The sequence below is a fragment of the Periplaneta americana genome, chromosome 2 (assembly GCF_040183065.1).
Source record: "Periplaneta americana isolate PAMFEO1 chromosome 2, P.americana_PAMFEO1_priV1, whole genome shotgun sequence".
NCBI classification, from domain to species: domain Eukaryota; kingdom Metazoa; phylum Arthropoda; class Insecta; order Blattodea; family Blattidae; genus Periplaneta; species Periplaneta americana.
In genome coordinates, this window is record NC_091118.1 from 16,200,155 (window position 1) to 16,223,092 (window position 22,938).

The 22,938-nt window shown below is 36.5% G+C and overlaps 1 protein-coding gene across 3 annotated transcripts in view; it reads right to left on the minus strand.

The window, feature by feature from the left end:
* Positions 1–602: 602 nt before the first annotated feature.
* LOC138714114 (salivary peroxidase/catechol oxidase-like) overlaps positions 603–22,938 on the minus strand; it is a 153,668-nt gene continuing 131,332 nt past the window's right edge. For all 3 annotated transcript variants that reach the window (XM_069846584.1, XM_069846586.1, XM_069846585.1), the window contains 6 exons: positions 21,286–21,483; positions 19,596–19,743; positions 16,867–17,194; positions 12,447–12,645; positions 10,543–10,648; positions 603–3,910 (listed from right to left, as the gene is read on the minus strand). In XM_069846584.1, coding sequence (XP_069702685.1) covers positions 3,832–3,910; positions 10,543–10,648; positions 12,447–12,645; positions 16,867–17,194; positions 19,596–19,743; positions 21,286–21,483 — 1,058 coding nt within the window. In that variant the 3' untranslated portion in view covers positions 603–3,831. The remainder of the gene's footprint in view (positions 3,911–10,542; positions 10,649–12,446; positions 12,646–16,866; positions 17,195–19,595; positions 19,744–21,285; positions 21,484–22,938) is intronic.

Below are 22,938 nucleotides of genomic sequence, written 5' to 3' on the forward strand. Positions count from 1 at the left end.
TCCTATTTTAATTATGTAATTACTTTATATTTATTTCTAACAGGTGCAGCGGAGCGCATGGGTACGGCTGGTTATGAATAAGCTTAACAATATACCTTATTTTATTTCAAGGAGTGCAGTTCGGTGGCTCCTTTGAACACCGAACTGCACTCCTTGAAATAAAATAAGGTATACCACCTTGGCTTCCTCCACTGCCTTCTTCAGCACAGAATAATTCTTACCTTCAACATCGACACATCCCAACCACATTGTCGCCATTGTCGTTGTCTTCACCATCAACACCATGCTATAGTCTACTATACCACATCCCCTTTATCACACATCATCAAAAGTACAATAAAGCATAATAGTTAAAATAATTACAACGAATAAAAAAAAATTTCTATAATAATTATAACGAAAAATTGATTCTCTTGCCATAACTATTAATACACAAATTCATAGTCTCAAGAGAATTAAACCAAAAGAAATTAAATCACTAATCTCTTCCATTATTACCTCCAGTGTACATCAACACCACATACACACTTAAGATTACACATAATCACATGACATTATACCCTCAAATGTTTGCGATCTTGAACAAAATAAAAATTAACTCCTGAAAATATAAATCACGATTTTATTTCAAATTCACTTCCTTTACATTACATAAACAAAGCGCGCATGCGCTGATATTGTTTCCCAGTAGTGACTGCGCTTGTGCTAATACTGAAGAACGTCCACGCATGCGCCGACACTGCTGAAAATTTGTTTCCTGCATTACACAAGGCAAGAAATAAAGTTACTCTTGAGAAGATCACGTAGTTCATCATCGCGCCACAATGGAGTCATACAATCTGGCGCGTTCTGTTGCTTTACAGAACTCAAATTATTATAATCTGTAACTTATTTATTGTATAGGTATTTCATTTATGTACACTACCCTTCATTAGAACTCTCCGACAGATGAAAATGTAACATTAGAAATTTGTTATCGTTTTACCAAGGGCTTTGGTACGAAAACAAAAGATAAACAGATACATCATAGAAGGCGATGCAGATCCTATTGTTGTTCTGTGATCATAACAACGTTCAGCATGTTTGTCTATGCTTTCTACGCTCTAATTATTATTATTATTATTATTATTATTATTATTATTATTATTATTATTATTATTATTATTATTATTATTATTATTATTATTATTATTATTGAAAATTTATTTATAAAATACAGCCTTGTACTTCTGAACTGATGCGTGGACGAATCGTTGAACTGTGGAAGCAGCTTTCCATTAAATACGGTCGTAAAATCTCATCCAGTGAAATGAGAAAACTGTATGTAAATTACTGGACCAAGTGTTTTCAGCTTTTGCCGATCATTAGTCCATAGACTAAATCAGAGCTGACTACAGAGGGGGGACGGACACCACCCAAGTACGGTGGACCCTGGCGTTAGAGGGGCCCGGCCCGATTTTTAATTTTTATTTTTTTTTAGGGAGAGGAAAACATAAAATATTCACAAAACTTTCTTTTTAAACATGAAATGAGAATTCTGTTAAAGCACATATTATTGAAAATTTTCAACAAGTTAGACTATATGAAGTAGCCTACATAGGCTTTAATTACACAGTATGTGCATATTAATTTACTCTTAAATATATTTTTAATATTTTCTACTTAAATAGGCCTATTCCTGCATTTATTATTTCAAAATTACATCTTATTTTCTTTACTGCTTAAGTTATTATTAAATAATATGTTTGTAAACTAAGAGCTTCTTCACTTATTTTTGCCGAAGTGTTAGGGCCTATTTCAATTTTAGTACATACTAACAAGGTTGCCAGATATCGTAATAAAATGTCCTTAGCTTGTTGTCTTAGTAGGCCTACCTACTGTATTGAAATTGTAGAATTCCATCATTCATTAAAATATTGGTGAAGGGAGAGGACCATCACAAAATATGTAAGTGGGTCCATAATTCCTATAGGGGCATTGAAGGAACAGACAATTAAATGCAGTGATCCATAAACATGGACTGTGGACTCATTACTGAACATTCGAGACTGTTGAATATTTTCCGATAGGGTTGTGATACTTAATTTAGTCTGTGGTAAAGTTTGCCACCCAAATTAAGTTCATGTGTTGGTATTAGTGAAACAATCGAAAGTCACATTTCATTAATTATTTTATTGTTGTATTTTTTTTTATAATAAGGTAGGTAATGAATTTAGTTTATGTCTCAATTTTATTGTGCGTGAATCCTTCAATTCATGTTCAGAATTATGAATATCTGTATATTCTTAAATTTAAATAATATCAGACTGTCGCTGGGCAGAAATTTGAAGACATGTTTCAACTTTCACATTGTTGACATGTAACGCCATCAGTTAGCAAAACCAGAAAGTAGGGCCTACCAAGAGATCTATCAGTGATTTAAAAAAAGTTTTTGAATTGATGTTATGAAACAGAAGTTCCTTATAACTAGAGACGAGAATTCCATGCAAATGCATGTTTTTATAGGAACATAGGACATAGCTCAAACTTAGTACTTACCCATTTCATTACTTTCCGGTTCCGGTGTACTTTTTCCGTGCATATTTGCATGTTTTGCACTTTTTGGGGATAAAACATGCAAAATGCATATTTAAGTAATTTTTAGGTTAATCATGCATATAATATACAATATATTCAGTTTAAATGCGTGTTTAATGGTTTTGAGTGGACACCTTAGTTCCTCGATTTTTAGCTTCAAGAATCAGGAATGGAGAAGGAAGAGAAAAAAAAAACTAAATAACAGAAAAGGTTCATTCAAGTTTGCACCCATAACTTCTTGCGATGTAGGGAGGTCATTCTCTACCTACAAAAACATACTGACTGACAAGCGTAGGAATCTCATAGAAACCAATTTAGAAATGTTGTTAGTTGTTAGCTGTGCAAAAAAAAAAAAAAAAAAAAGTGAAGAGAAATGATATAAGAAATTTGGAACACAAATGAAAGTACATATTTTAATGTATTTTTCGCTTGATCGTGCATGTTTCATAGTTTGATAATGCATGAATGTATGCATATTTTGGGATTTTATAGTGTATGAAATTCTCGTCTCTACTAAAGTTATAATACGACTTATACACCCAATTAAATACAGAACAGTATATCAATAATTATTAAAAACAGTAATAGTTAAATTTCATTGTTATTCCGGATAATTTTTCTGAATTAAATCTCTACTCTGCCATTTTCACTGAGGACCTCGAAAAACGATGTAAAATTTTCTGGAGAATTCTAAGGAACGGCAATGTACTATCACAGTCTAATATATACAGTCACGAAGCTCAATACGCAGTAAATATGCATCCATAGATAGTTGCTAACCACTAGGATCACTACTATCGCCTCATTATAGACAATGCGAAATAGTACTGGCACAGTCAATTGTTCCTAGTACCCTCAACAACTCAAGCTTCGTGACTGTGTATACTAGACTGTGGTACTATTCTTAAAAGAAGTTTAATATGGGCGAATTATCTTAGCTTTATTTCGTTTCAGTTGCTATGGAAACAAACAGGCCTACATTGAATGTTCCGCTTTCATTAAAGCAATTATTTCGATGTCGACATCTGTTAGGAACTCCAGTAATTATTTTGAACACTGATCCAAGCAGAAATTTATTATCGGAAGGAAGTCCAACGCAATTTGACGACGATATGTCCCGGCTTTCTGCAGAATTACAACTGAAGATTACACTTCGTATATTTGACAGAAAAAAATGTATTGAAATGTCATGGATGTCACAGTATTTCTTTGTGATGATTAAGAGCAAGATTTCAACTCTCGACGGATGATTGGTTATGCAGCACGATCACCCGCCCATGCGTTTAGATTCATCCTTGGGATGGATTCACTTGAACATGGTACTCTCTGATTCCTGTAAAAAAAATAAGTACAACACAAGTTAATATAATATATAGTCCAATTTCGTATCTGAACCTGAAGCACTGGTTTCGAATTGTGATAGTTGAAAAAGTTATGACATAAAATTGTTCATCAATTAATGCATAAAATTTGCCATCTAGATCTTTTCGGATTTCATCAATTCAGCCCCAAGAGTTTTATACGTAGGCCTATTTTTTATAACATCCTGTAGGTCTGAATTTCGTAGAGGGCTTTTCCTAATGTATTGACAATGTTATTTAATATTATATCATTTCTACCACGGCCTTGTGAATCTCGATATTAAATACGATAGAAAAAAATGACTGTAAAAATATGCAAAATGTTGAAGGAAATGAAGTTACAATTTAGAATTGTATATAATTAATTCCTATGATTAAAATTTAAGCGATTATCACTTATTTCCTTAATATGAACCAACAAAATATCTACACAAAACCTATTAAGAAAATAAAATAGTTTTTAGCGCATTTCGATATCAACAATGTCATTTCTACCACGGCCTTGTAAAATTCGATATTAAATACGATAGAAAAAAATGAATGCAAAAGAAATAAATGTGAATGTTAAAGAAAAAATGAAGTTACAGTTTAGAATTGTATTTCATTAATTCCTGTGATCAGAAATCAAATTATTATTCCTTTAATATCAACAAAAATATCCATACAACACCTATTAAGAAAATTAATTAATTGTTAGCGCATTTCAATGTATTTTAGTCCATTTGCTGATGATATGGCGTTGTTAGCAGAAGAGGAGATGATATTAAGGGCTATGCTACTGAAGCTAAATGACAGTTGTGAGCAATATGGGATGAAGATAAATGCAAACAAGACGAAGACCATGGTTGTCGCAAGAAAAATAAAGAAGGTAAACTTGCGAATTGTAAATGAGGCAGTAGAACAAGTGAATAGCTTCAAACGCTTGGGTACTATAAGTAGTAACATGAGCTGCTGCTAGGAAGTGGAAGTCAAAAGAAGGATAGCAATGGCAAAGGAAGCTTTTAATAGAAAAAGGAGCATCTTCTGCAGACCTCTGGAAAAAGAAGTAAGATACGAATGAAGTGCTTAGTGTGGAGTGTGGCATTGTATGGAGCAGAAACATGGACATTACGACGAAGTGAAGAGAAGCGAATAGAAGCATTTGAAATGTGGATATGGAGAAGAATGGAGCGTGTGAAATGGACAGACAGAATAAGAAATGAAGCTGTGTTGGAAAGAGTGGGTGAAGAAAGAATGATGCTGAAACTCATTAGGAAGAGGAAAGAGAATTGGTTGAATCACTGGCTGAGAAGAAACTGCCTACTGAAGGATGTACTGGAAGGAATGGTGAACGGGAGAAGAGTTCGGAGCAGAAGAAGATATCAGATGATAGACGACATTAAGATATGTGGATCATATGCAGAGACTAATAGGAAGGCGGAAAATAGGGAAGATTGGAGAATGCTGGGTTTGCAGTGAAAGACCTGCCCATGGGCAGAACACTTATGTATGGGGTATGTATGTATTTAGTCCGTTAAGGAGATATTAATTGCCCTATCCCGTAAAGCGCCCAATTTCGATTTCCTTATTTACTGATTTTATTTATTTTAGTAGGTTATTTTACGACGCTTTATCAACATCTTAGGTTATTTAGCGTCTGAATGAGGTGAAAGTGATAATGCTGGTGAAATGAGTCCGGGGTCCAGCACCGAAAGTTACCCAGAATTTGCTCATATCGGGTTGAGGGAAAGCCCCAGAATAAATCTCAACCAAGCAACTTTTCCCGATCGGGAATCGAACCCGGGCCACCTGGTTTCGCGGCCAGACGCGCTAACCGTTACTCCACAGGTGTGGACCCTTATTTACTGATCCATTATCTCAGAAATACTCAAGGTATCGTACAGAAATTGTTACACGCTGAAGATAGGTTTCTAAGTAAACTGACAGTGAATTTATCAATAAATAAGTTGTGAGAAAGATTTCAATTTTTTTTTAATGTTGAAATTTTGTTATTTATTTATGCAAATGCGCCGTTTTCTCAGAAACTGTAAATTGCAAAAGGATTAAATTTTAAACACATGTTGACAAGAATACATTGATGAAATCGACGCACTTTAATTGGTGTATGTCTATTAGTTTGACCATAAAAACTATTTTAGATAAAAGGAATAAGATCTTAAAATCAATATTATTTTAAAAGACGAAAATATATTTTTACAACCGATATTTATTAATAAATCTGCGTCATTTTGCTTAGAAACCTTGCATCTTTAGTCTATAAAAATTTCAATACGATAATTTAATTAATTCCTGAGATAATGGTTTATTAAATAAGCAAATTTAACATTGGCGGTATAGGCAGTTAATCTCCACCCACTTAACATTTTCCTTATAACATTTTTCTGTCAAACAAATATGTAAGATATTTACAAATAACTGATTTCCCATGTTAAATCCATGTCTGTAGTAAATCGTATTATACATGGTAAGTAGCCTACATTCTTCTTGTTCCATGATTCTTAAAGTGTAGACTAGTTAAATTGCGGTCACCCATCCAGTCTTGACCACACAATATATTGCTGCACTATTCTGCGAGCAGGATCGTAACGAAAATCCCACCAAACTAACAAAAAGCGACTTTCCTATAGCTCCGCTCCTTTCTCGCCGTCATAACTTGCTTCACACAATAACGCCCGTACCGAATAGGAAGTTAAGAATGGGGAGAAACGAACTTACACGGACGTTCTGATTATAAGCCGTTGTTTCCCAGGACAGAGTCAAATCCCTCCCTGTAGAACAACTACCAATGTGGCAGATGTCCCCTCCCCAATAATTCGTTACTGGACATATATGATACGCAGGTGACCACCTCTAATTCCCCTTAGTGAGGCAATGTCTAAATTGGACCAATAAGAAACGGAAACACCCACTCTTATCAGGTCATTTCTCGCATATGTAGGAACACCCCTCAGCCCCAAACTGTCTTGGATAAAACAGCGAAACAAACATGTAGGGAAAAAAATCTCAGCCAACAGTCCAATAAGCTACCAGTACCCAAGTGGAATAACCTGTCAGACAACATCACAAAATCACTTTTCCACCTACAGAAAGCATGTTTGATCCCCTATGCATACACCCTACATGTCGCCACAAATCTGTCCCACGAGCCAATCAAAATCCATAATCACTCAGACTTTTGTATCATTGGAAAGGAGAATCATAAAACAAAGAAAAGAAATCGATATATGAAAGAACAGATAGGCTGGGCTATATCTCTCTTCCCCTAACCCAATACAAGCCAGCTATAGTTTACACATCGGTCCGGACCAGGCGGGACTTATATAAGACGACTGGCTGGCGTAGCTATGGCAACTGATTCGAAGAGAAGCATTATAAGAAACAGACTTACAACTTACTTACTTACAAATAGCTTTTAAGGAACCCGAAGGTTCATTGCCGCCCTCACATAAGCCCGCCAGCGGTCCCTATCCTGTGCAAGATTAATCCAGTCTCTATCATCATACCCAACCTCCCTCAAATCCATTTTAATATTATCCTCCCATCTACGTCTCGGCCTCCCTAAAGGTCTTTTTCCCTCCGGTCTCCCAACTAACACTCTATATGCATTTCTGGATTCGCCCATACGTGCTACATGCCCTGCCCATCTCAAACGTCTGGATTTAATGTTCCTAATTATGTCAGGTGAAGAATACAATGCGTGCAGTTCTGTGTTGTGTAACTTTCTCCATTCTCCTGTAACTTCATCCCTCTTTGCCCCAAATATTTTCCTAAGCACCTTATTCTCAAACACCCTGAACCTATGTTCCTCTCTCAGAGTGAGAGTCCAAGTTTCACAACCATACAGAAGAACCGGTAATATAACTGTTTTATAAATTCTAACTTTCAGATTTTTGGACAGCAGACTGGATGATAAGAGCTTCTCAACCGAATAATAACACGCATTTCCCATATTTATTCTGCGTTTAATTTCCTCCCGAGTGTCATTTATATTTGTTACTGTTGCTCCAAGATATTTGAATTTTTCCACCTCTTCGAAGGATAAATCTCCAATTTTTATATTTCCATTTCGTACAATATTCTGGTCACGAGACATAATCATATACTTTGTCTTTTCGGGATTTACTTCCAAACCGATCGCTCTACTTGCTTCAAGTAAAATTTCCGTGTTTTCCCTAATCGTTTGTGTATTTTCTCCTAACATATTCACGTCATCCGCATAGACAAGCAGCTGATGTAACCCGTTCAATTCCAAACCCTGCCTGTTATCCTGAACTTTCCTAATGGCATATTCAAGCGCGAAGTTAAAAAGTAAAGGTGACAGTGCATCTCCCTGCTTTAGCCCGCAGTGAATTGGAAAAGCATAAGATAGAAACTGACCTATACGGACTCTGCTGTATGTTTCACTGAGACACATTTTAATTAATCGAACTAGTTTCTTGGGAATACCAAATTCAATAAGAATATCATATAATACTTCCCTCTTAACCGAGTCATATGCCTTTTTGAAATCTATGAATAACTGATGTACTGTACCCTTATACTCCCATTTTTTCTCCATTATCTGTCGAATACAAAAAATCTGATCAATAGTCGATCTATTACGCCGAAAACCGCACTGATGATCCCCAATAATTTCATCTACGTATGGAGTTAATCTTCTCAAAAGAATATTGGACAAAATTTTGTACGACGTCAACAAAAGTGATATTCCTCGAAAGTTACCACAGTTGGTTTTGTCCCCCTTTTTAAAAATAGGTACAATTATGGACTCCTTCCATTGTTCTGGTACAATTTCCTTTTCCCAAATAGCAAGTACAAGTTTATAAATTTCGCTATATAATGCACTTCCACCCTCTTGTATTAATTCTGCTGGAATTTGATCGATACCTGGAGACTTGTACTTTTTCAGATTTTCTATCGCAATTTTGACTTCTGAAAGTGTGGGTTCGGGTATAAATGGCTCAGCAGTTTGTATTTCAATTTCGTCCCGACATGTAACGAATTCTCTTTGTGTGTACCATGAAACGCCTGTCATTTTAGACTACACGCACAACTTTTCATCATACGTATTACTCCAGCATAAACATTTTGTTATATTAGTTAAGTGTTGTTAACCTTGCAGGCAGCTCACTCACTAATATTGACGTAAGGAAGAATTCAATAATGCTGAATCAGCCAATACCGAGCAGCAGGAGAATCTGTTAATTTCGCACGACAAATATCTCCAAATAAGTTAGTTGGATTCCAAATAGACGAATGTCCATTGCTGTGCTCCAAAGACTCCAGAAATATTAATGAACAAAAAAAACATGATATTTTTTTCGTATCTAAAAATAACTCCAAGTACTGAAACTGTTTTAATTAGTGAAATTCAATACCGATAGTGTTCGGGTAAAGGGGATTAAGTAATTTTTTGTGAAGTGAAATTTTGTTCTCCAGTGAATTCTACAAGTGGGTGTGCAAAAAACAAAAGAATACCAGCATTTGATGTGTTTTATTTGTTTAGAAAGTTATTTGCAAAAAAGATCTGAATATTAATTTTCTTTTAACTCAAAAATATTTTTTATGCCTTATCTCCGTTTACCCGAATACAAACGGTAGCCTATATTATCTCCGATTACTCTAAAATACTTGGACGTACATCTCTTACACTCTGTATAATGTAGAATATGTTTACACTGCGTCCCATAATCTTTGGGATATTCTCAGAACTAGCGTATCTAAAAATAATTTTGTATTTACGTTATGGGGTTGACCAAAACCTACTGTTTGGAGTAGTTGGTAACTATACAGGGTGTTACAAAAATTCGTTGTAACACACAGTATTATATTTTTAAATGGGATACCCTACTTATATTTCACCCCAGTTCACCGCTCTGGAGTAATGGTTAGCGTGTCTGACTGCGAAACTAGTGGGTCCGGGATCGATCCTGACTGGGAGTAATTGCCTGTTTAAGGTTTTTCCGGGGTTTTCTCTCAGACCTTTAAGAGAAAATTCTGGGTAACTTTTGGCAAAATTCTAATAACTCTCAAAATCGTCTTTTCTCAGGAGACTTTTAACCCGAAAATGAGAACGAAAGGGTTGAGAACCCCGCCCTCTTTAGTGTAGGAGCCCCGCACAGTTACTATAGTAACCAGTAAAAAAATCCAGTTTCTCCGTTGCCCCTGACAGATTTACATGGGATTCAAATTTTGAATCTATTAAAATGCCATGGAATACTTCAGTCTCAAATCTTCGGATTATAATGGCGTAATTGAGGGACGGTGAGTATACTGCATTCACTTGTGACCAATGTCGAATGAGATAGCAGCATAAAAATTGAATCCAGAACGAACGTTTATTTTGGAAAAAACAAAAGCTCAACGCTATAGGCCTAATTGTTTAATTAATTTGTATAATAATAAAAGGGAACATCTATATTCATCTAACATACAGTATTAGACATGTAATAAGACTAATAAGGTGATTCCAGACTTTAGATACACCCTGTACGTACAGTAATATTATTTGCAAAATATAAATGAACTGAATTACTGTCAGACATACAGTTTGGAAGTGTCATTTTGTGACATCAGTTTTTTTAACATGCCGTCGCATACTTACAGGAATGAAGCCTGGAAGAAAGCCAAAGGCTGCATGAGGGCGATATCATCAGAATTGTCGCACAAAACTCTGGCCAAGTTAGCCTTGCGGATTTGTTCCAGTTGTTCTGTAATAAATATAAGACCTTAAAAGTTTTATCTAAAATATTATAAAAGTTTAAAAATAAACTGAAATATTTAACGTGAATTGAAACACCCATTGCATTCAATTACAATTGAAAAATTCGGAAATTTAAAATATTTTCACTGAAATATTTAGCGTGAATTAAAATACCCATGGCATTAAATTGGAATTGAAAAAAATTTGAAATTTAAAATTTTGTCATTGAAATATTTATCGTGAATTGAAACACACATTGCATTAAATTGGAATTGAAAAAAAAAATAAATTTAAATTTTTTCTATGACATATTTAACGTGAATTGAAACAAAAATTGCATTCAATTAGAACTGAAAACAATTTTGAAATTTAAAATTTTTTCACTAAAATATTTAGCGTGAATTGAAATACATATTGTATTAAATTTGAATTGAGAAAAAAAAAATACTTTTTTTTTTCTATGACATATTTAACGTGAATCGAAACAAAAATTGCATTCAATTAGAACTGAAAACAATTTTGAAATTTAAAATTTTTTCACTAAAATATTTAGCGTGAATTGAAACACATATTGCATTAAATGTGAATTGAAAAAAAAAATACTTTTTTTTCTATGACATATTTAACGTGAATTGAAACAAAAATTGCATTCAATTAGAACTGAAAACAATTTTGAAATTTAAAATTTTTTCACTAAAATATTTAGCGTGAATTGAAATACATATTGTATTAAATTTGAATTGAGAAAAAAGAATACTTTTTTTTTCTATGACATATTTAACGTGAATCGAAACAAAAATTGCATTCAATTAGAACTGAAAACAATTTTGAAATTTAAAATTTTTTTCACTAAAATATTTAGCGTGAATTGAAACACATATTGCATTAAATGTGAATTGAAAAAAAAAATACTTTTTTTTCTATGACATATTTAACGTGAATTGAAAAAAATTGCATTTAATTAGAACTGAAAAAAATTTTGAAATTTAAATTTTTTTTTCAATAAAATATTTAGCGTGAATTGAAACACCTATTGCATTAAATTGGAATTGAAAAAAAAAATTATGACATATTTAACGTGAATTGAAACAAAAATTGCATTCAATTAGAACTCAAAACAATTTTGGAATTTAATATTTTTTCACTGAAATGGACTACTTAGCGTAAAATAAAACACCTATTGCATTAAATTGGTATTGAAAAAAAAATTTAAAATTTTGTCACTTAAATATTTAGTGTGAATTGAAACAAAAATTGCATTCAGTTAGAACTGAAAAAAAAAATATTTAAATTAAAACAATTATCACTGAATTATTTAGCGTGAATTGAAATACCTATTGCATTAAATTGGAATTGAAAACAATTTTGAAATTTAAAATTTTGTCACTGAAATATTTAGCGTCAAATGAAAAAAAAAATTGCATTAAATTTGAATTGAAAAAATTCTGAAATTCCTTAATATTGATTGTTAGAAGATGCAGTAGTAGTAGTAGTAGTAGTAGTAGTAGTAGTAGTAGTAGTAGTAGTAGTAGTAGTTTAACGAACTATTCGAAGACAGATTCGAATCTTATGACACCAAGAATGCATCACTCGTGAGGCAACTAAGCCAGAAGATAATGAGGTGTGACCAGTTTCTTTAATAATAATAATAATAATAATAATAATAATAATAATAATAATAATAATAATAATAATAATAATAGATTTTAGCCTGTCACCGAAAAAAGTTAATATTACTTAACAACAGATATTAACGCTAATGTGTGTTTAATTTACTCTAGAAGATATATTATTAATTGACTTACGTGAGGTAAACGTAGATGGTTGGCCTCCCTCTTCGTAGAAGAATCTGTCTCCGCGTCTGAGGCGAGCAAACTGGTCACCCACCAGACACACGAACGTCTGGCCAAGCAACGCGCCTGGAAGGGGCTTCTCGGCAACAGCCGCCACAAACAGATCTATCTCGTCCACTGATGGGTACAACGCTCTCAGCGCCGCCACACTCTTTAGAGAGCAAACCAGTACTTTGTCTTTATTGTTTTTAGGTGTTGCTTTCAATGAAAACGTAACCAATTATAAAAATATAATGAGAACAAGGGGAAGACAGGGAGGACAAGGGGAACACAACGAAAACAAGAAAAATAAAAGGAGAAAAAACAAGGAGAACAAGGGAAAAGCAAGGAGAACAAGGGAAAAGCAAGGAGAACGAGGGCAAAACAAGGAGAACATGGAGAAAAACAAGGAGAACAAGGGAAAAGCAAGGAGAACAAGGGAAAAGCAAGGAGAACAAGGGAAAAGCAAGGAGAACAAGGGAAAAGCAAGGAGAACAAGGGCAAAACAAGAAGAACAAGGGAAAAGCAATGAGAACAAGGGAAAAGCAAGGATAACAAGGGAAAAGCAAGGAGAACAAGGAGAAAAAACAAGGAGAACAAGGGAAAAGCAAGGAGAACAAGGAGAAAAAACAAGGAGAACAAGGGAAAAGCAAGGAGAACAAGGGAAAAGCAAGGAGAACAAGAGAAAAGCAAGAAGAACAAAGGAAAAGCAAGGAGAACAAGGGAAAAAACAAGGAGAACAAGGGAAAAGCAAGGAGAACAAGGGAAAAGCAAGGAGAACAAGAGAAAAGCAAGAAGAACAAAGGAAAAGCAAGGAGAACAAGGGAAAAAACAAGGAGAACAAGGGAAAAGCAAGGAGAACAAGGAAAAAGCAAGGAGAACAAGGAGAAAAAACAAGGAGAACAAGGGAAAAGCAAGGAGAACAAGGAGAAAAAACAAGGAGAACAAGGGAAAAACAAGGAGAACAAGGAGAAAAAACAAGGTGAAGAAGGGAAATGCAAGGAGAACAAGGAGAAAAAACAAGGAGAACAACGGAAATGCAAGGAGAACAAGGAGAAAAAACAAGGAGAACAAGGGAAAAGCAAGGAGAACAAGGGAAAAGCAAGGAGAACAAGGGCAAAACAAGAAGAACAAGGGAAAAGCAATGAGAACAAGGGAAAAGCAAGGATAACAAGGGAAAAGCAAGGAGAACAAGGAGAAAAAACAAGGAGAACAAGGGAAAAGCAAGGAGAACAAGGAGAAAAAACAAGGAGAACAAGGGAAAAGCAAGGAGAACAAGAGAAAAGCAAGAAGAACAAAGGAAAAGCAAGGAGAACAAGGGAAAAAACAAGGAGAACAAGGGAAAAGTAAGGAGAACAAGGGAAAAGCAAGGAGAACAAGAGAAAAGCAAGAAGAACAAAGGAAAAGCAAGGAGAACAAGGGAAAAAACAAGGAGAACAAGGGAAAAGCAAGGAGAACAAGGAAAAAGCAAGGAGAACAAGGAGAAAAAACAAGGAGAACAAGGAGAAAAAACAAGGAGAACAAGGGAAAAGCAAGGAGAACAAGGGAAAAGCAAGGAGAACAAGAGAAAAGCAAGAAGAACAAAGGAAAAGCAAGGAGAACAAGGGAAAAACAAGGAGAACAAGGGAAAAGCAAGGAGAACAAGGGAAAAGCAAGGAGAACAAGAGAAAAGCAAGAAGAACAAAGGAAAAGCAAGGAGAACAAGGGAAAAAACAAGGAGAACAAGGGAAAAGCAAGGAGAACAAGGAAAAAGCAAGGAGAACAAGGAGAAAAAACAAGGAGAACAAGGGAAAAACAAGGAGAACAAGGAGAAAAAACAAGGAGAAGAAGGGAAATGCAAGGAGAACAAGGAGAAAAAACAAGGAGAACAAGGGAAATGCAAGGAGAACAAGGAGAAAAAACAAGGAGAACAAGGGAAAAGCAAGGAGAACAAGGGAAAAGCAAGGAGAACAAGAGAAAAGCAAGAAGAACAAAGGAAAAGCAAGGAGAACAAGGGAAAAAACAAGGAGAACAAGGGAAAAGCAAGGAGAACAAGGAAAAAGCAAGGAGAACAAGGAGAAAAAACAAGGAGAACAAGGGAAAAGCAAGAAGAACAAGGAGAAAAAACAAGGAGAACAAGGGAAAAGCAAGGAGAACAAGGGAAAAGCAAGGAGAACAAGAGAAAAGCAAGAAGAACAAAGGAAAAGCAAGGAGAACAAGGGAAAAACAAGGAGAACAGGGGAAAAGCAAGGAGAACAAGGGAAAAGCAAGAAGAACAGGGGAAAAGCAAGGAGAACAAGGAGAAAAAACAAGGAGAACAAGGGAAAAGCAAGGAGAACAAGGAGAAAAAATAAAGAGAACAAGGGAAAAACAAGGAGAACAAGAAGAGAAAACAAGGAGAACAAGGGAATAGCAAGGAGAACAAGGAGAAAAAGCAAGGAGAACAAGGGAAAAGCAAGGAGAAGAAGGGAAAAGCAAGGAGAACAAGGGAAAAGCAAGAAGAACAAGGAGATAAAACAAGGAGAACAAGGGAAAAGCAAGGAGAACCATGGAAAAGCAAGGAGAACAAGGGAAAAGCAAGGAGAACAAGGAGAAAAAACAAGGAGAACAAGGGAAAAGCAAGGAGAACAAGGGAAAAGCAAGGAGAACAAGGGAAAAGCAAGGAGAACCATGGAAAAGCAAGGAGAACAAGGGAAAAGCAAGGAGAACAAGGAGAACAAGGGAAAAGCAAGGAGAACAAGGAGAAAAAACAAGGAGAACAAGGGAAAAGCAAGAAGAACAAGGGAAAACAAGGAGAACAAGGAGAAAAAACAAGGAGAACAAGGGAAAAGCAAGGAGAACAAGGAGAAAAAATAAGGAGAACAAGGGAAAAGCAAGGAGAACAAGAAGAGAAAACAAGGAGAACAAGGGAATAGCAAGGAGAACAAGGAGAAAAAGCAAGGAGAACGAGGGAAAAGCAAGGAGAAGAAGGGAAAAGCAAGGAGAACAAGGGAAAAGCAAGGAGAAAAAGGAGAAAAACAAGGAGAAGAAGGGAAAAGTAAGGAGAACAAGGGAAAAGCAAGGAGAACAAGGGAAAAGCAAGGAGAACAAGGGAAAAGCAAGGAGAACAAGGAGAACGGGGGAAAAGTAAGGAAAATAAGGGCAAAACAAGGGAAAAAGCAAGGAGAACAAGGGTAAAACAAGGAGAACGAGGGCAAAACATGGACAACAAGGGCAAAGCAAGGAGAACAAGCGAAAAACAAGGAGAACAAGGAGAAAACAAGGAGAACAAGGGAAAAGCAAGGAGAACAAGGGCAAAACAAGGAGAACAAGGAGAACAAGGAAAAAGCAAGGAGGAAAACAAGGAGAACGAGGGAAAAGCAATGAGAACAAGGGCAAAACAAGGACAACTAGGGCAAAACAAGGAGAACAAGGAGAAAACAAGGAGAATAAGGGCAGAATATGGATAACAAGGGCAAAGCAAGGAGAACAAGCGAAAAACAAGGAGAACAAGGAAAAAACAAGGAGAACGAGGGAAAAGCAAGGAGAACAAGGAAAAAGCAAGGAGAACAAGGGCAAAACAAAAAGAACAAGGGAAAAGTAAGGAGAACAAGGGAAAAGCAAGGAGAACAAGGAGAATATAAAGATAACAGGGGATCAGAAGGATAACGAGGCGAAGACGAGAATAAGACAAATAGAAGAACAAGGAAAATTACAAAGACAACAAGCAGGATATAAGGAAAACTAGGGAACACAAGGAGAAAAAGCGGAATACGAGGAGGACAAGAGGAAAACAAGAACAAGGGGAATGGAAGGATAACGAGGAGGATACAAGGAGGACAAGGGGAAACAGGGAGAACGTGAGGAATTACAACGACAACAAAGGGAGATTTAAGGGAACACAAGGAGAACAAGGAGAATACAAGGAGAACAATGCGAATTACAAAGACAACAAGGGGGATACAAAAAGAACAAGATAAATATAAACAAGGAGAACCAGGAGAAGAAGAATACAAGGATAACGAGGAGAAGACAAGGAAAACAAAATAAATATAAGGAGAATAAGGGGAATTACAAAGACAACAAGAGGGATACAAGATAAACTAGGGAAACACAAGAAGAAACAAGGGAAAACAGTGTCTTAGCGCAGTCTATCGGCACAGTCTAGTATATACAGTCACGAAGCTCAATACGTAGTAAATATGCATCCACAGATAGTTGCTAACCACTAGCATCGCTACTATCGCCTCATTACAGACAATGCGAAATAGTACCGGCACAGTCTATTGTTTCTAGTACCCTTAACAACTAAAGCTTCGTGACTGTTTATACTAGACTGTGGTTATACCGTTGTAGGTTAGAGAATTTATAAAACAAAATTTCTCCCACGTCAATAGATGTTTCGAACGGTATTATTTGAAAAACAGCATCGAACCTGGGCATCCATGACGTCCTGGAGATTCTCCCACGATTTGGCCCTCGGCAAGCCACAGACCTCCCTCCAGTCGTTGTAAGGCGGCAGGCCGTGATCGCGACCTCTCTGGATGTTCAGGGCCACCAGGTCGAGCCCGAAGTCGAGGTCTCCTTGGAATAGATGGTCTGTGAGCTGCTTGGAGAAGAAGCGATCGAAGCGCTGCGACGGCTGCGTGGACAGACCGCGAACGAAGTTATCAAGCGCACCGTCCTCGTACAACACGAAAGGTGTGAACTGGTGGTGACTCAATTCCAAGTTCTGGCGAACATTCCCGAAGCGGGTGAAACCTCTGCGAGAAATACAAGAGGAAGCACTCAGCAGGGTGGGGGAACGAGAATAGGACAAACAACTCAGAAATGTAGTAGTAGTAGCAGTAGTAATAATAATAATAATAATAATAATAATAATAATAATAATAATAATAATAATAATAAATCACGTTTTTATCTGCTGGTAGTTAAAATTGATGCAGCGTATTCCCGAGTGGATGTGATGTACTTTACATCCGTTTTGACGCCTTGTTCATAGCAGAGGAGTATTTCTGAAACACCCTGTATTATACAGCAAAGCTGTAATGATTAAGGAGCGGATTCCTATGTAATTAAATATTATTTTTGCGTGTGATAAAATACAATTAAGAAAGTTAAAAATTCCGAATATGAAGTTTCAAGTTTAAGACCCGAATTTTATTTCACATAAAAACACATATTTTCACAAAAAAATTATGTAAATACATATTTTCAGGAAATCTCTCATAAACACATAAATCTTGGAGTTTTTGTTTTACTTAAATAATTTTTTTACAAGAACTTTTAAATATTTTAAAACTAAATCCATTATATCACTCAGAAGTACGTTATCTTTTTTTAAGAATTCTTGGTTGCTTCGTGTTTCTAAGCGCTGTGTGGTGTATCCGTGATCCATTTTTGTAATAGTATCGCCTCAAGTTCTGAGAACTGCTAGGCAGCATATCAGTGTTATTATTAGAGAATAAATTAACATGGACAAGGAGGAGAGATCTTGCAACATAATTAGGAATGTTTATTGTGGCTGAAAATGATTTCATTCCACGCTTTGTTTGTGAAACACAATAGATAAGAGCTCGGGTATGAACATTATTTAATTTAAACAAATCTCTCGCCTCTCGCTCATGTCTATCAAATAAGGCAATATATTATATTGTTGTGATTCCCTGTTATCGGGCTTCGTAAATCAATATCCTTCAAGATATACTGAAGGATGGTTATTTAAAAAACGATTTGGCTTTCCTATTAGCAAATCTAAGCTTTTTGTGTGACACCATAAAAAAACTGGAAACATCCAAAAACCTGTTGTCTGAAACAGGAAGGTGCGTGCCGTGGAAATTAAACTAGACTCGCTACCAGGTTCAGAAGTACAAGTACTAAGGGACAAATTCCAGAATATGTTTGGGAAGAACAGTGGATATAAAAAAATGTGCAAAGTTGCTCTAGTATTGGAAGGTGTGTCTAGGTGAAATTGACGGTGTTTGTGTTTGTGACATTCCTCTCTTTAAATATGCACGTCTGACGTCCTGTGATGTGGAAAGATCGTTTTCACATATAAGTCGTTGTTCAGAGATAATCGACATGAATTTGTGATGGAGAATTTGGAGATGACAGTTGTTGTTCACTGCAATTCTCGACCAACTACTAGCACTCGAGTGTGGTTGGTTAGTACGTAGTAAGATTTTTTTTTCAAGCTAAGTAAGGTATTTTTTTCATATTAAAAACAAATATTTTTTTTATTTTTAGCAAATATTTTCGTACTTTTTACCACATAAAAAATAAATATATTGTGACAGCGACGTGAGATTCGAACTCACGACCAGCGTCCCGCAAGAGAGAAGATCGCGCGCAGCAATTTGGGATGGCGCGCGGCGTAGAGGGGAAAGGGCCAACGCGGCGAAAGAGTGGAGAGAGTTTGCGCGCGCATCTTCTGCTTGCCTAGAGAGGCCGAGAAATCCGTCGAAATGGAAGACTCGCGAATTCGAACTTTCGAGGCTACGTCGCTGTGGTTATAAATTACGGTCGCGAAGGAATGACAGCAGTTTTAGAGTTTTCAATTATTCAGTCAGTGAGTAAGCCAGAGCAAGCAAGCCAGACTTGTGTGCCGGAGTTCGACTCGAGTGTGCGTCCGCATCTGCGTCAGCATCCGAAGGCCTGAGTTCGAGTGCAGTGGACCGCAGTTGGAGGGACCTGAGTTCGAGTGCAGTGGACCGCAGTTGGAGGGACCCGAGTTCGAGTACAGTGAACTGTCTCTGAAGGTCTGTGGTTCGAGATACTGTGAACTCGAGTGACTGAGATAGAAGAACTGTGAACTGAGAACTGGTAGTTCTGATTTGTAAATAGTGCTTTGTAAATATTAGTTAAGATTAACAGTTCATTGTTGTGCGTAATAGTCCAAGTAAATTGTCATTGTCGTCGGTGGAGTGCTATAACGAATACTGTGTGAGTGAAGATCCAATTGTTGACGAGAGCGTTTAAGGTGAATTGTAGAAAGGAATTATTGTTGTGACGAATAAATTACATTGTTGTTACTAATAAAATTCATAATATTTAAATTTTTTTAGCAAATAAAAATCCGCTCCCTAGTAATAATGTTTAAGATTATGTTCGTGGTGGTACTACTGCAGCTGCTGATGATGATATGTAATTTCAGATGGTACTTACTGCATATGGCTCTGGATAAGGCTGTGTCCGAAACGGAAGGCTGCCGTGGCGAACACGTTGGTGATGGACGGGTTCAGTGTATCGTCGTACAGTTTGGTGAAGCCGTTGTCTCGTGGACTGAGTTCGAACTTGTCCATGTAGTCACGGCCTGCAGACACAACTCGGTTCAGTTTAACAACATATGGGGAGAATAGGGTGACAATCGACGCCCTTCCGAGTTTAAGGGGAACTATAATAATTGAGCTGTAGTACACCTACTACTAAATAAAAAAAATGTACTTTTAATATTGAAACATTCTACATTCATAAACGCTTATAAAATAAAAGACAAGCTAATTAATGACTTTCTCAAATGATATTAAGCCGTGACCCTTTTCTACATTAGTGGTTCTTACCTATTGTAAATTGACTAAGCATATTGGAAATTAAATCAATGGCTTTCCCAAAACACGTTATGAAATACTCATATAAAAATTTCTTGTCTCGAAAAGGTTGCAAAAACAAGCAAAATTGTATTAAATTTTTTGTTTGAAATATCTGAAAAATATATCCCCTTGAAATTAATAACATTACTTAAGGTTCACCCTATATAGGCAGCTGGCTATCGCTGCAATTTGGGAGTACCAACGTCAAAACAAGAATAAAATACTATAGGCTACTCATATAATATGAATCAACAATAATATGAAAATCCATGTTTTGGCGTTTACTTCCTATTGCCCTCTGACGCAATACACACTAGCAACTTTCGTTCTTAAACGTTGGCAGCTTCTTCAAAGGCAAACGATGCTGCCAACATAACAATTAGGTATTTTGTTAGTTGTATTTTGTTAGTACCGGAATTCGAAACAGAATTGACAAAAAGAAAATTTAACCTGACAACTGGAGTGATATCACTCACTTACTTACTTGCTGGCTTTTAAGGAATCCACAGGTTCATTGCCGCCCTCACATAAGCCCGCCATTGGTCCCTATTCTGTACAAGATTAATCCAGTCTCTACCATCATATCCCACCTTCCTCAAATCCATTTCAATATTATCCTCCCATGTATGTCTCGGCCTCCCCCAAGGTCTCTTTCTTTCAGGTCTCCCAACTAAAACTCTATATACATATCTGGATTCGCCCATACGTGCTACATGCCCTGCCCATCTCAAACGTCTGGATTTAATGTTCCTAATAATGTCAGGTGAAGAATACAATGCGTGCAGTTCTGCGTTGTGTAACTTTCTCCATTCTCCTGTAACTTCAGTTCTCTTAGCTCCAAATATTTTTCTAAGAACCTTATTCTCAAATACCCTTAATCGTTGTTCCTCTCTCGAAGTGAGAGTCTAATACATCCATACTGCCATTAAATGCCCATTGTCTGTAAAGGTGGGAACCTTACCCTGTCGCCACCCTCTGGGTCGATATGGCATGTGATGGGATTGAAAAAATAGAAAATCACTGTAATTCAGTAGCATATGTAGTAACAGGAGAAAATGGATAGGTTTCACACTTATGGTATGAAGTAAAGATACCTTCACTACATGCAGAACGCTTTCCATTCACTTCAGTCTCCTGCCATGCCTTCTAACAGAGCTCAAATTAAAAGGCTACTGCTATATTAATTAAGTCAAACTATGACACGAGGAAAATGTAGTTCGAATTCCCTAGCATTAAAATCGATACACCCTGTATATGAAACTCACCCAGCACGACTGGCAGCCACTCGTTGTACGTGATGTGCTGCATCTCGGCCACCACGATGCGCCTGGCCTCCTGGAACAGAGTCTCGTCGCCCCAGTTCGGGTTCAGCCTGGCCAACTCCCCCGCCACGCGGTTGTGCTCCCGCATCCAGATGGTGTGCATCACGGCCAGCTCCACCTGTTCGTTGACTCGGGAGTCACCTGCACACCAAGCTGCCTATGTACCAGGAGCTGCTAACCACGCTCGTAGCCGATTACACTAACATCCATAAGATAAATTTATTTGACAAATATGAACTTAGCAGACGTCAGTTTTGTAACGAATCGTTAAAATAAGAACCGTTTCATTCATTCATTCATTGTTTTAAGCCACCGGCGTGGCTTAGTCGGTTAGGGAGTTTGCTTACCGGTCTGAAGTCGCATTCGTGCGCAGGTTCGATCCCCGCTTGGGCTCAGTATTTGGTTGGGTTTTTTCCGAGGTTTTCCACAACCGTAAGGTGAATGCCAGGTAATCTATGGCGAATCCTCGGCCTCATCTCGCCAAATACCATCTGCTATCACCAACTCATCGACGCTAAGTAACCAAGTAGTTGATACAGCGTCGTTAAATAGCCAAATAAAAAAATTCATTCAATCACTCATTCACTCTCATTCATTGTTTCACTAATTCATCTACTCGTCCGCTCTCATTGATATACTTATTCACTGCTATTCATTCATTCACTAATTCACTCTCATTTACTGTCGCTCATTAATTTATTCACAAATTCACTCATTCATTCATTCTCGTTATTCATTCATAAATTCACTCTCGTTCATTCATTCACAGATTTATTATTATTATTATTAATTCATTAACAAATTCACTCTCGTTCATTCATTCACTCACAAATTCACTCTCGTTCATTCATTCACTCACAAATTCACTCTCGTTCATTCATTCACTCACAAATTCACTCTCGTTCATTCATTCACTCACAAATTCACTCTCGTTCATTCATTCACTCACAAATTCACTCTCGTTCATTCATTCACTCACAAATTCACTCTCGTTCATTCATTCACTCACAAATTCACTCTCGTTCATTCATTCACTCACAAATTCACTCTCGTTCATTCATTCACTCACAAATTCACTCTCGTTCATTCAATCACAAATTCACTCTCGTTCATTCAATCACAAATTCACTCTCGTTAATTCATTCACTCACAAATTCACTCTCGTTCATTCATTCACAAATTCACTTTCGTTCATTCATTCACTCACATATTGACTCACGTTCGTTCATTCATTCATTCACAAATTCACTCTCGTTAATTCGTTCACTCACAAATTCACTCTCGTTCATTCATTCACTCACAAATTCCCTCTCGTTCATTCATTCGCTCACAAATTCACTCTCGTTCATTCATTCACTCACAAATTCACTCTAGTTCATTCATTCACTTACAAATTCACTCTCGTTAATTCATTCATAAATTCATTCATTCATCCATTAGATCCTAATTCACTCCTCATTCACTGTAATTCATTAAATGATTCACTGTAATTCATTCACTAATTCACTCTAATTCATTTACGCACCAATTCACTCGCTCACTTATTCACTTACTAATTCACTCTCTCGCTCGCTCATTCACTGAAATTCATTCACC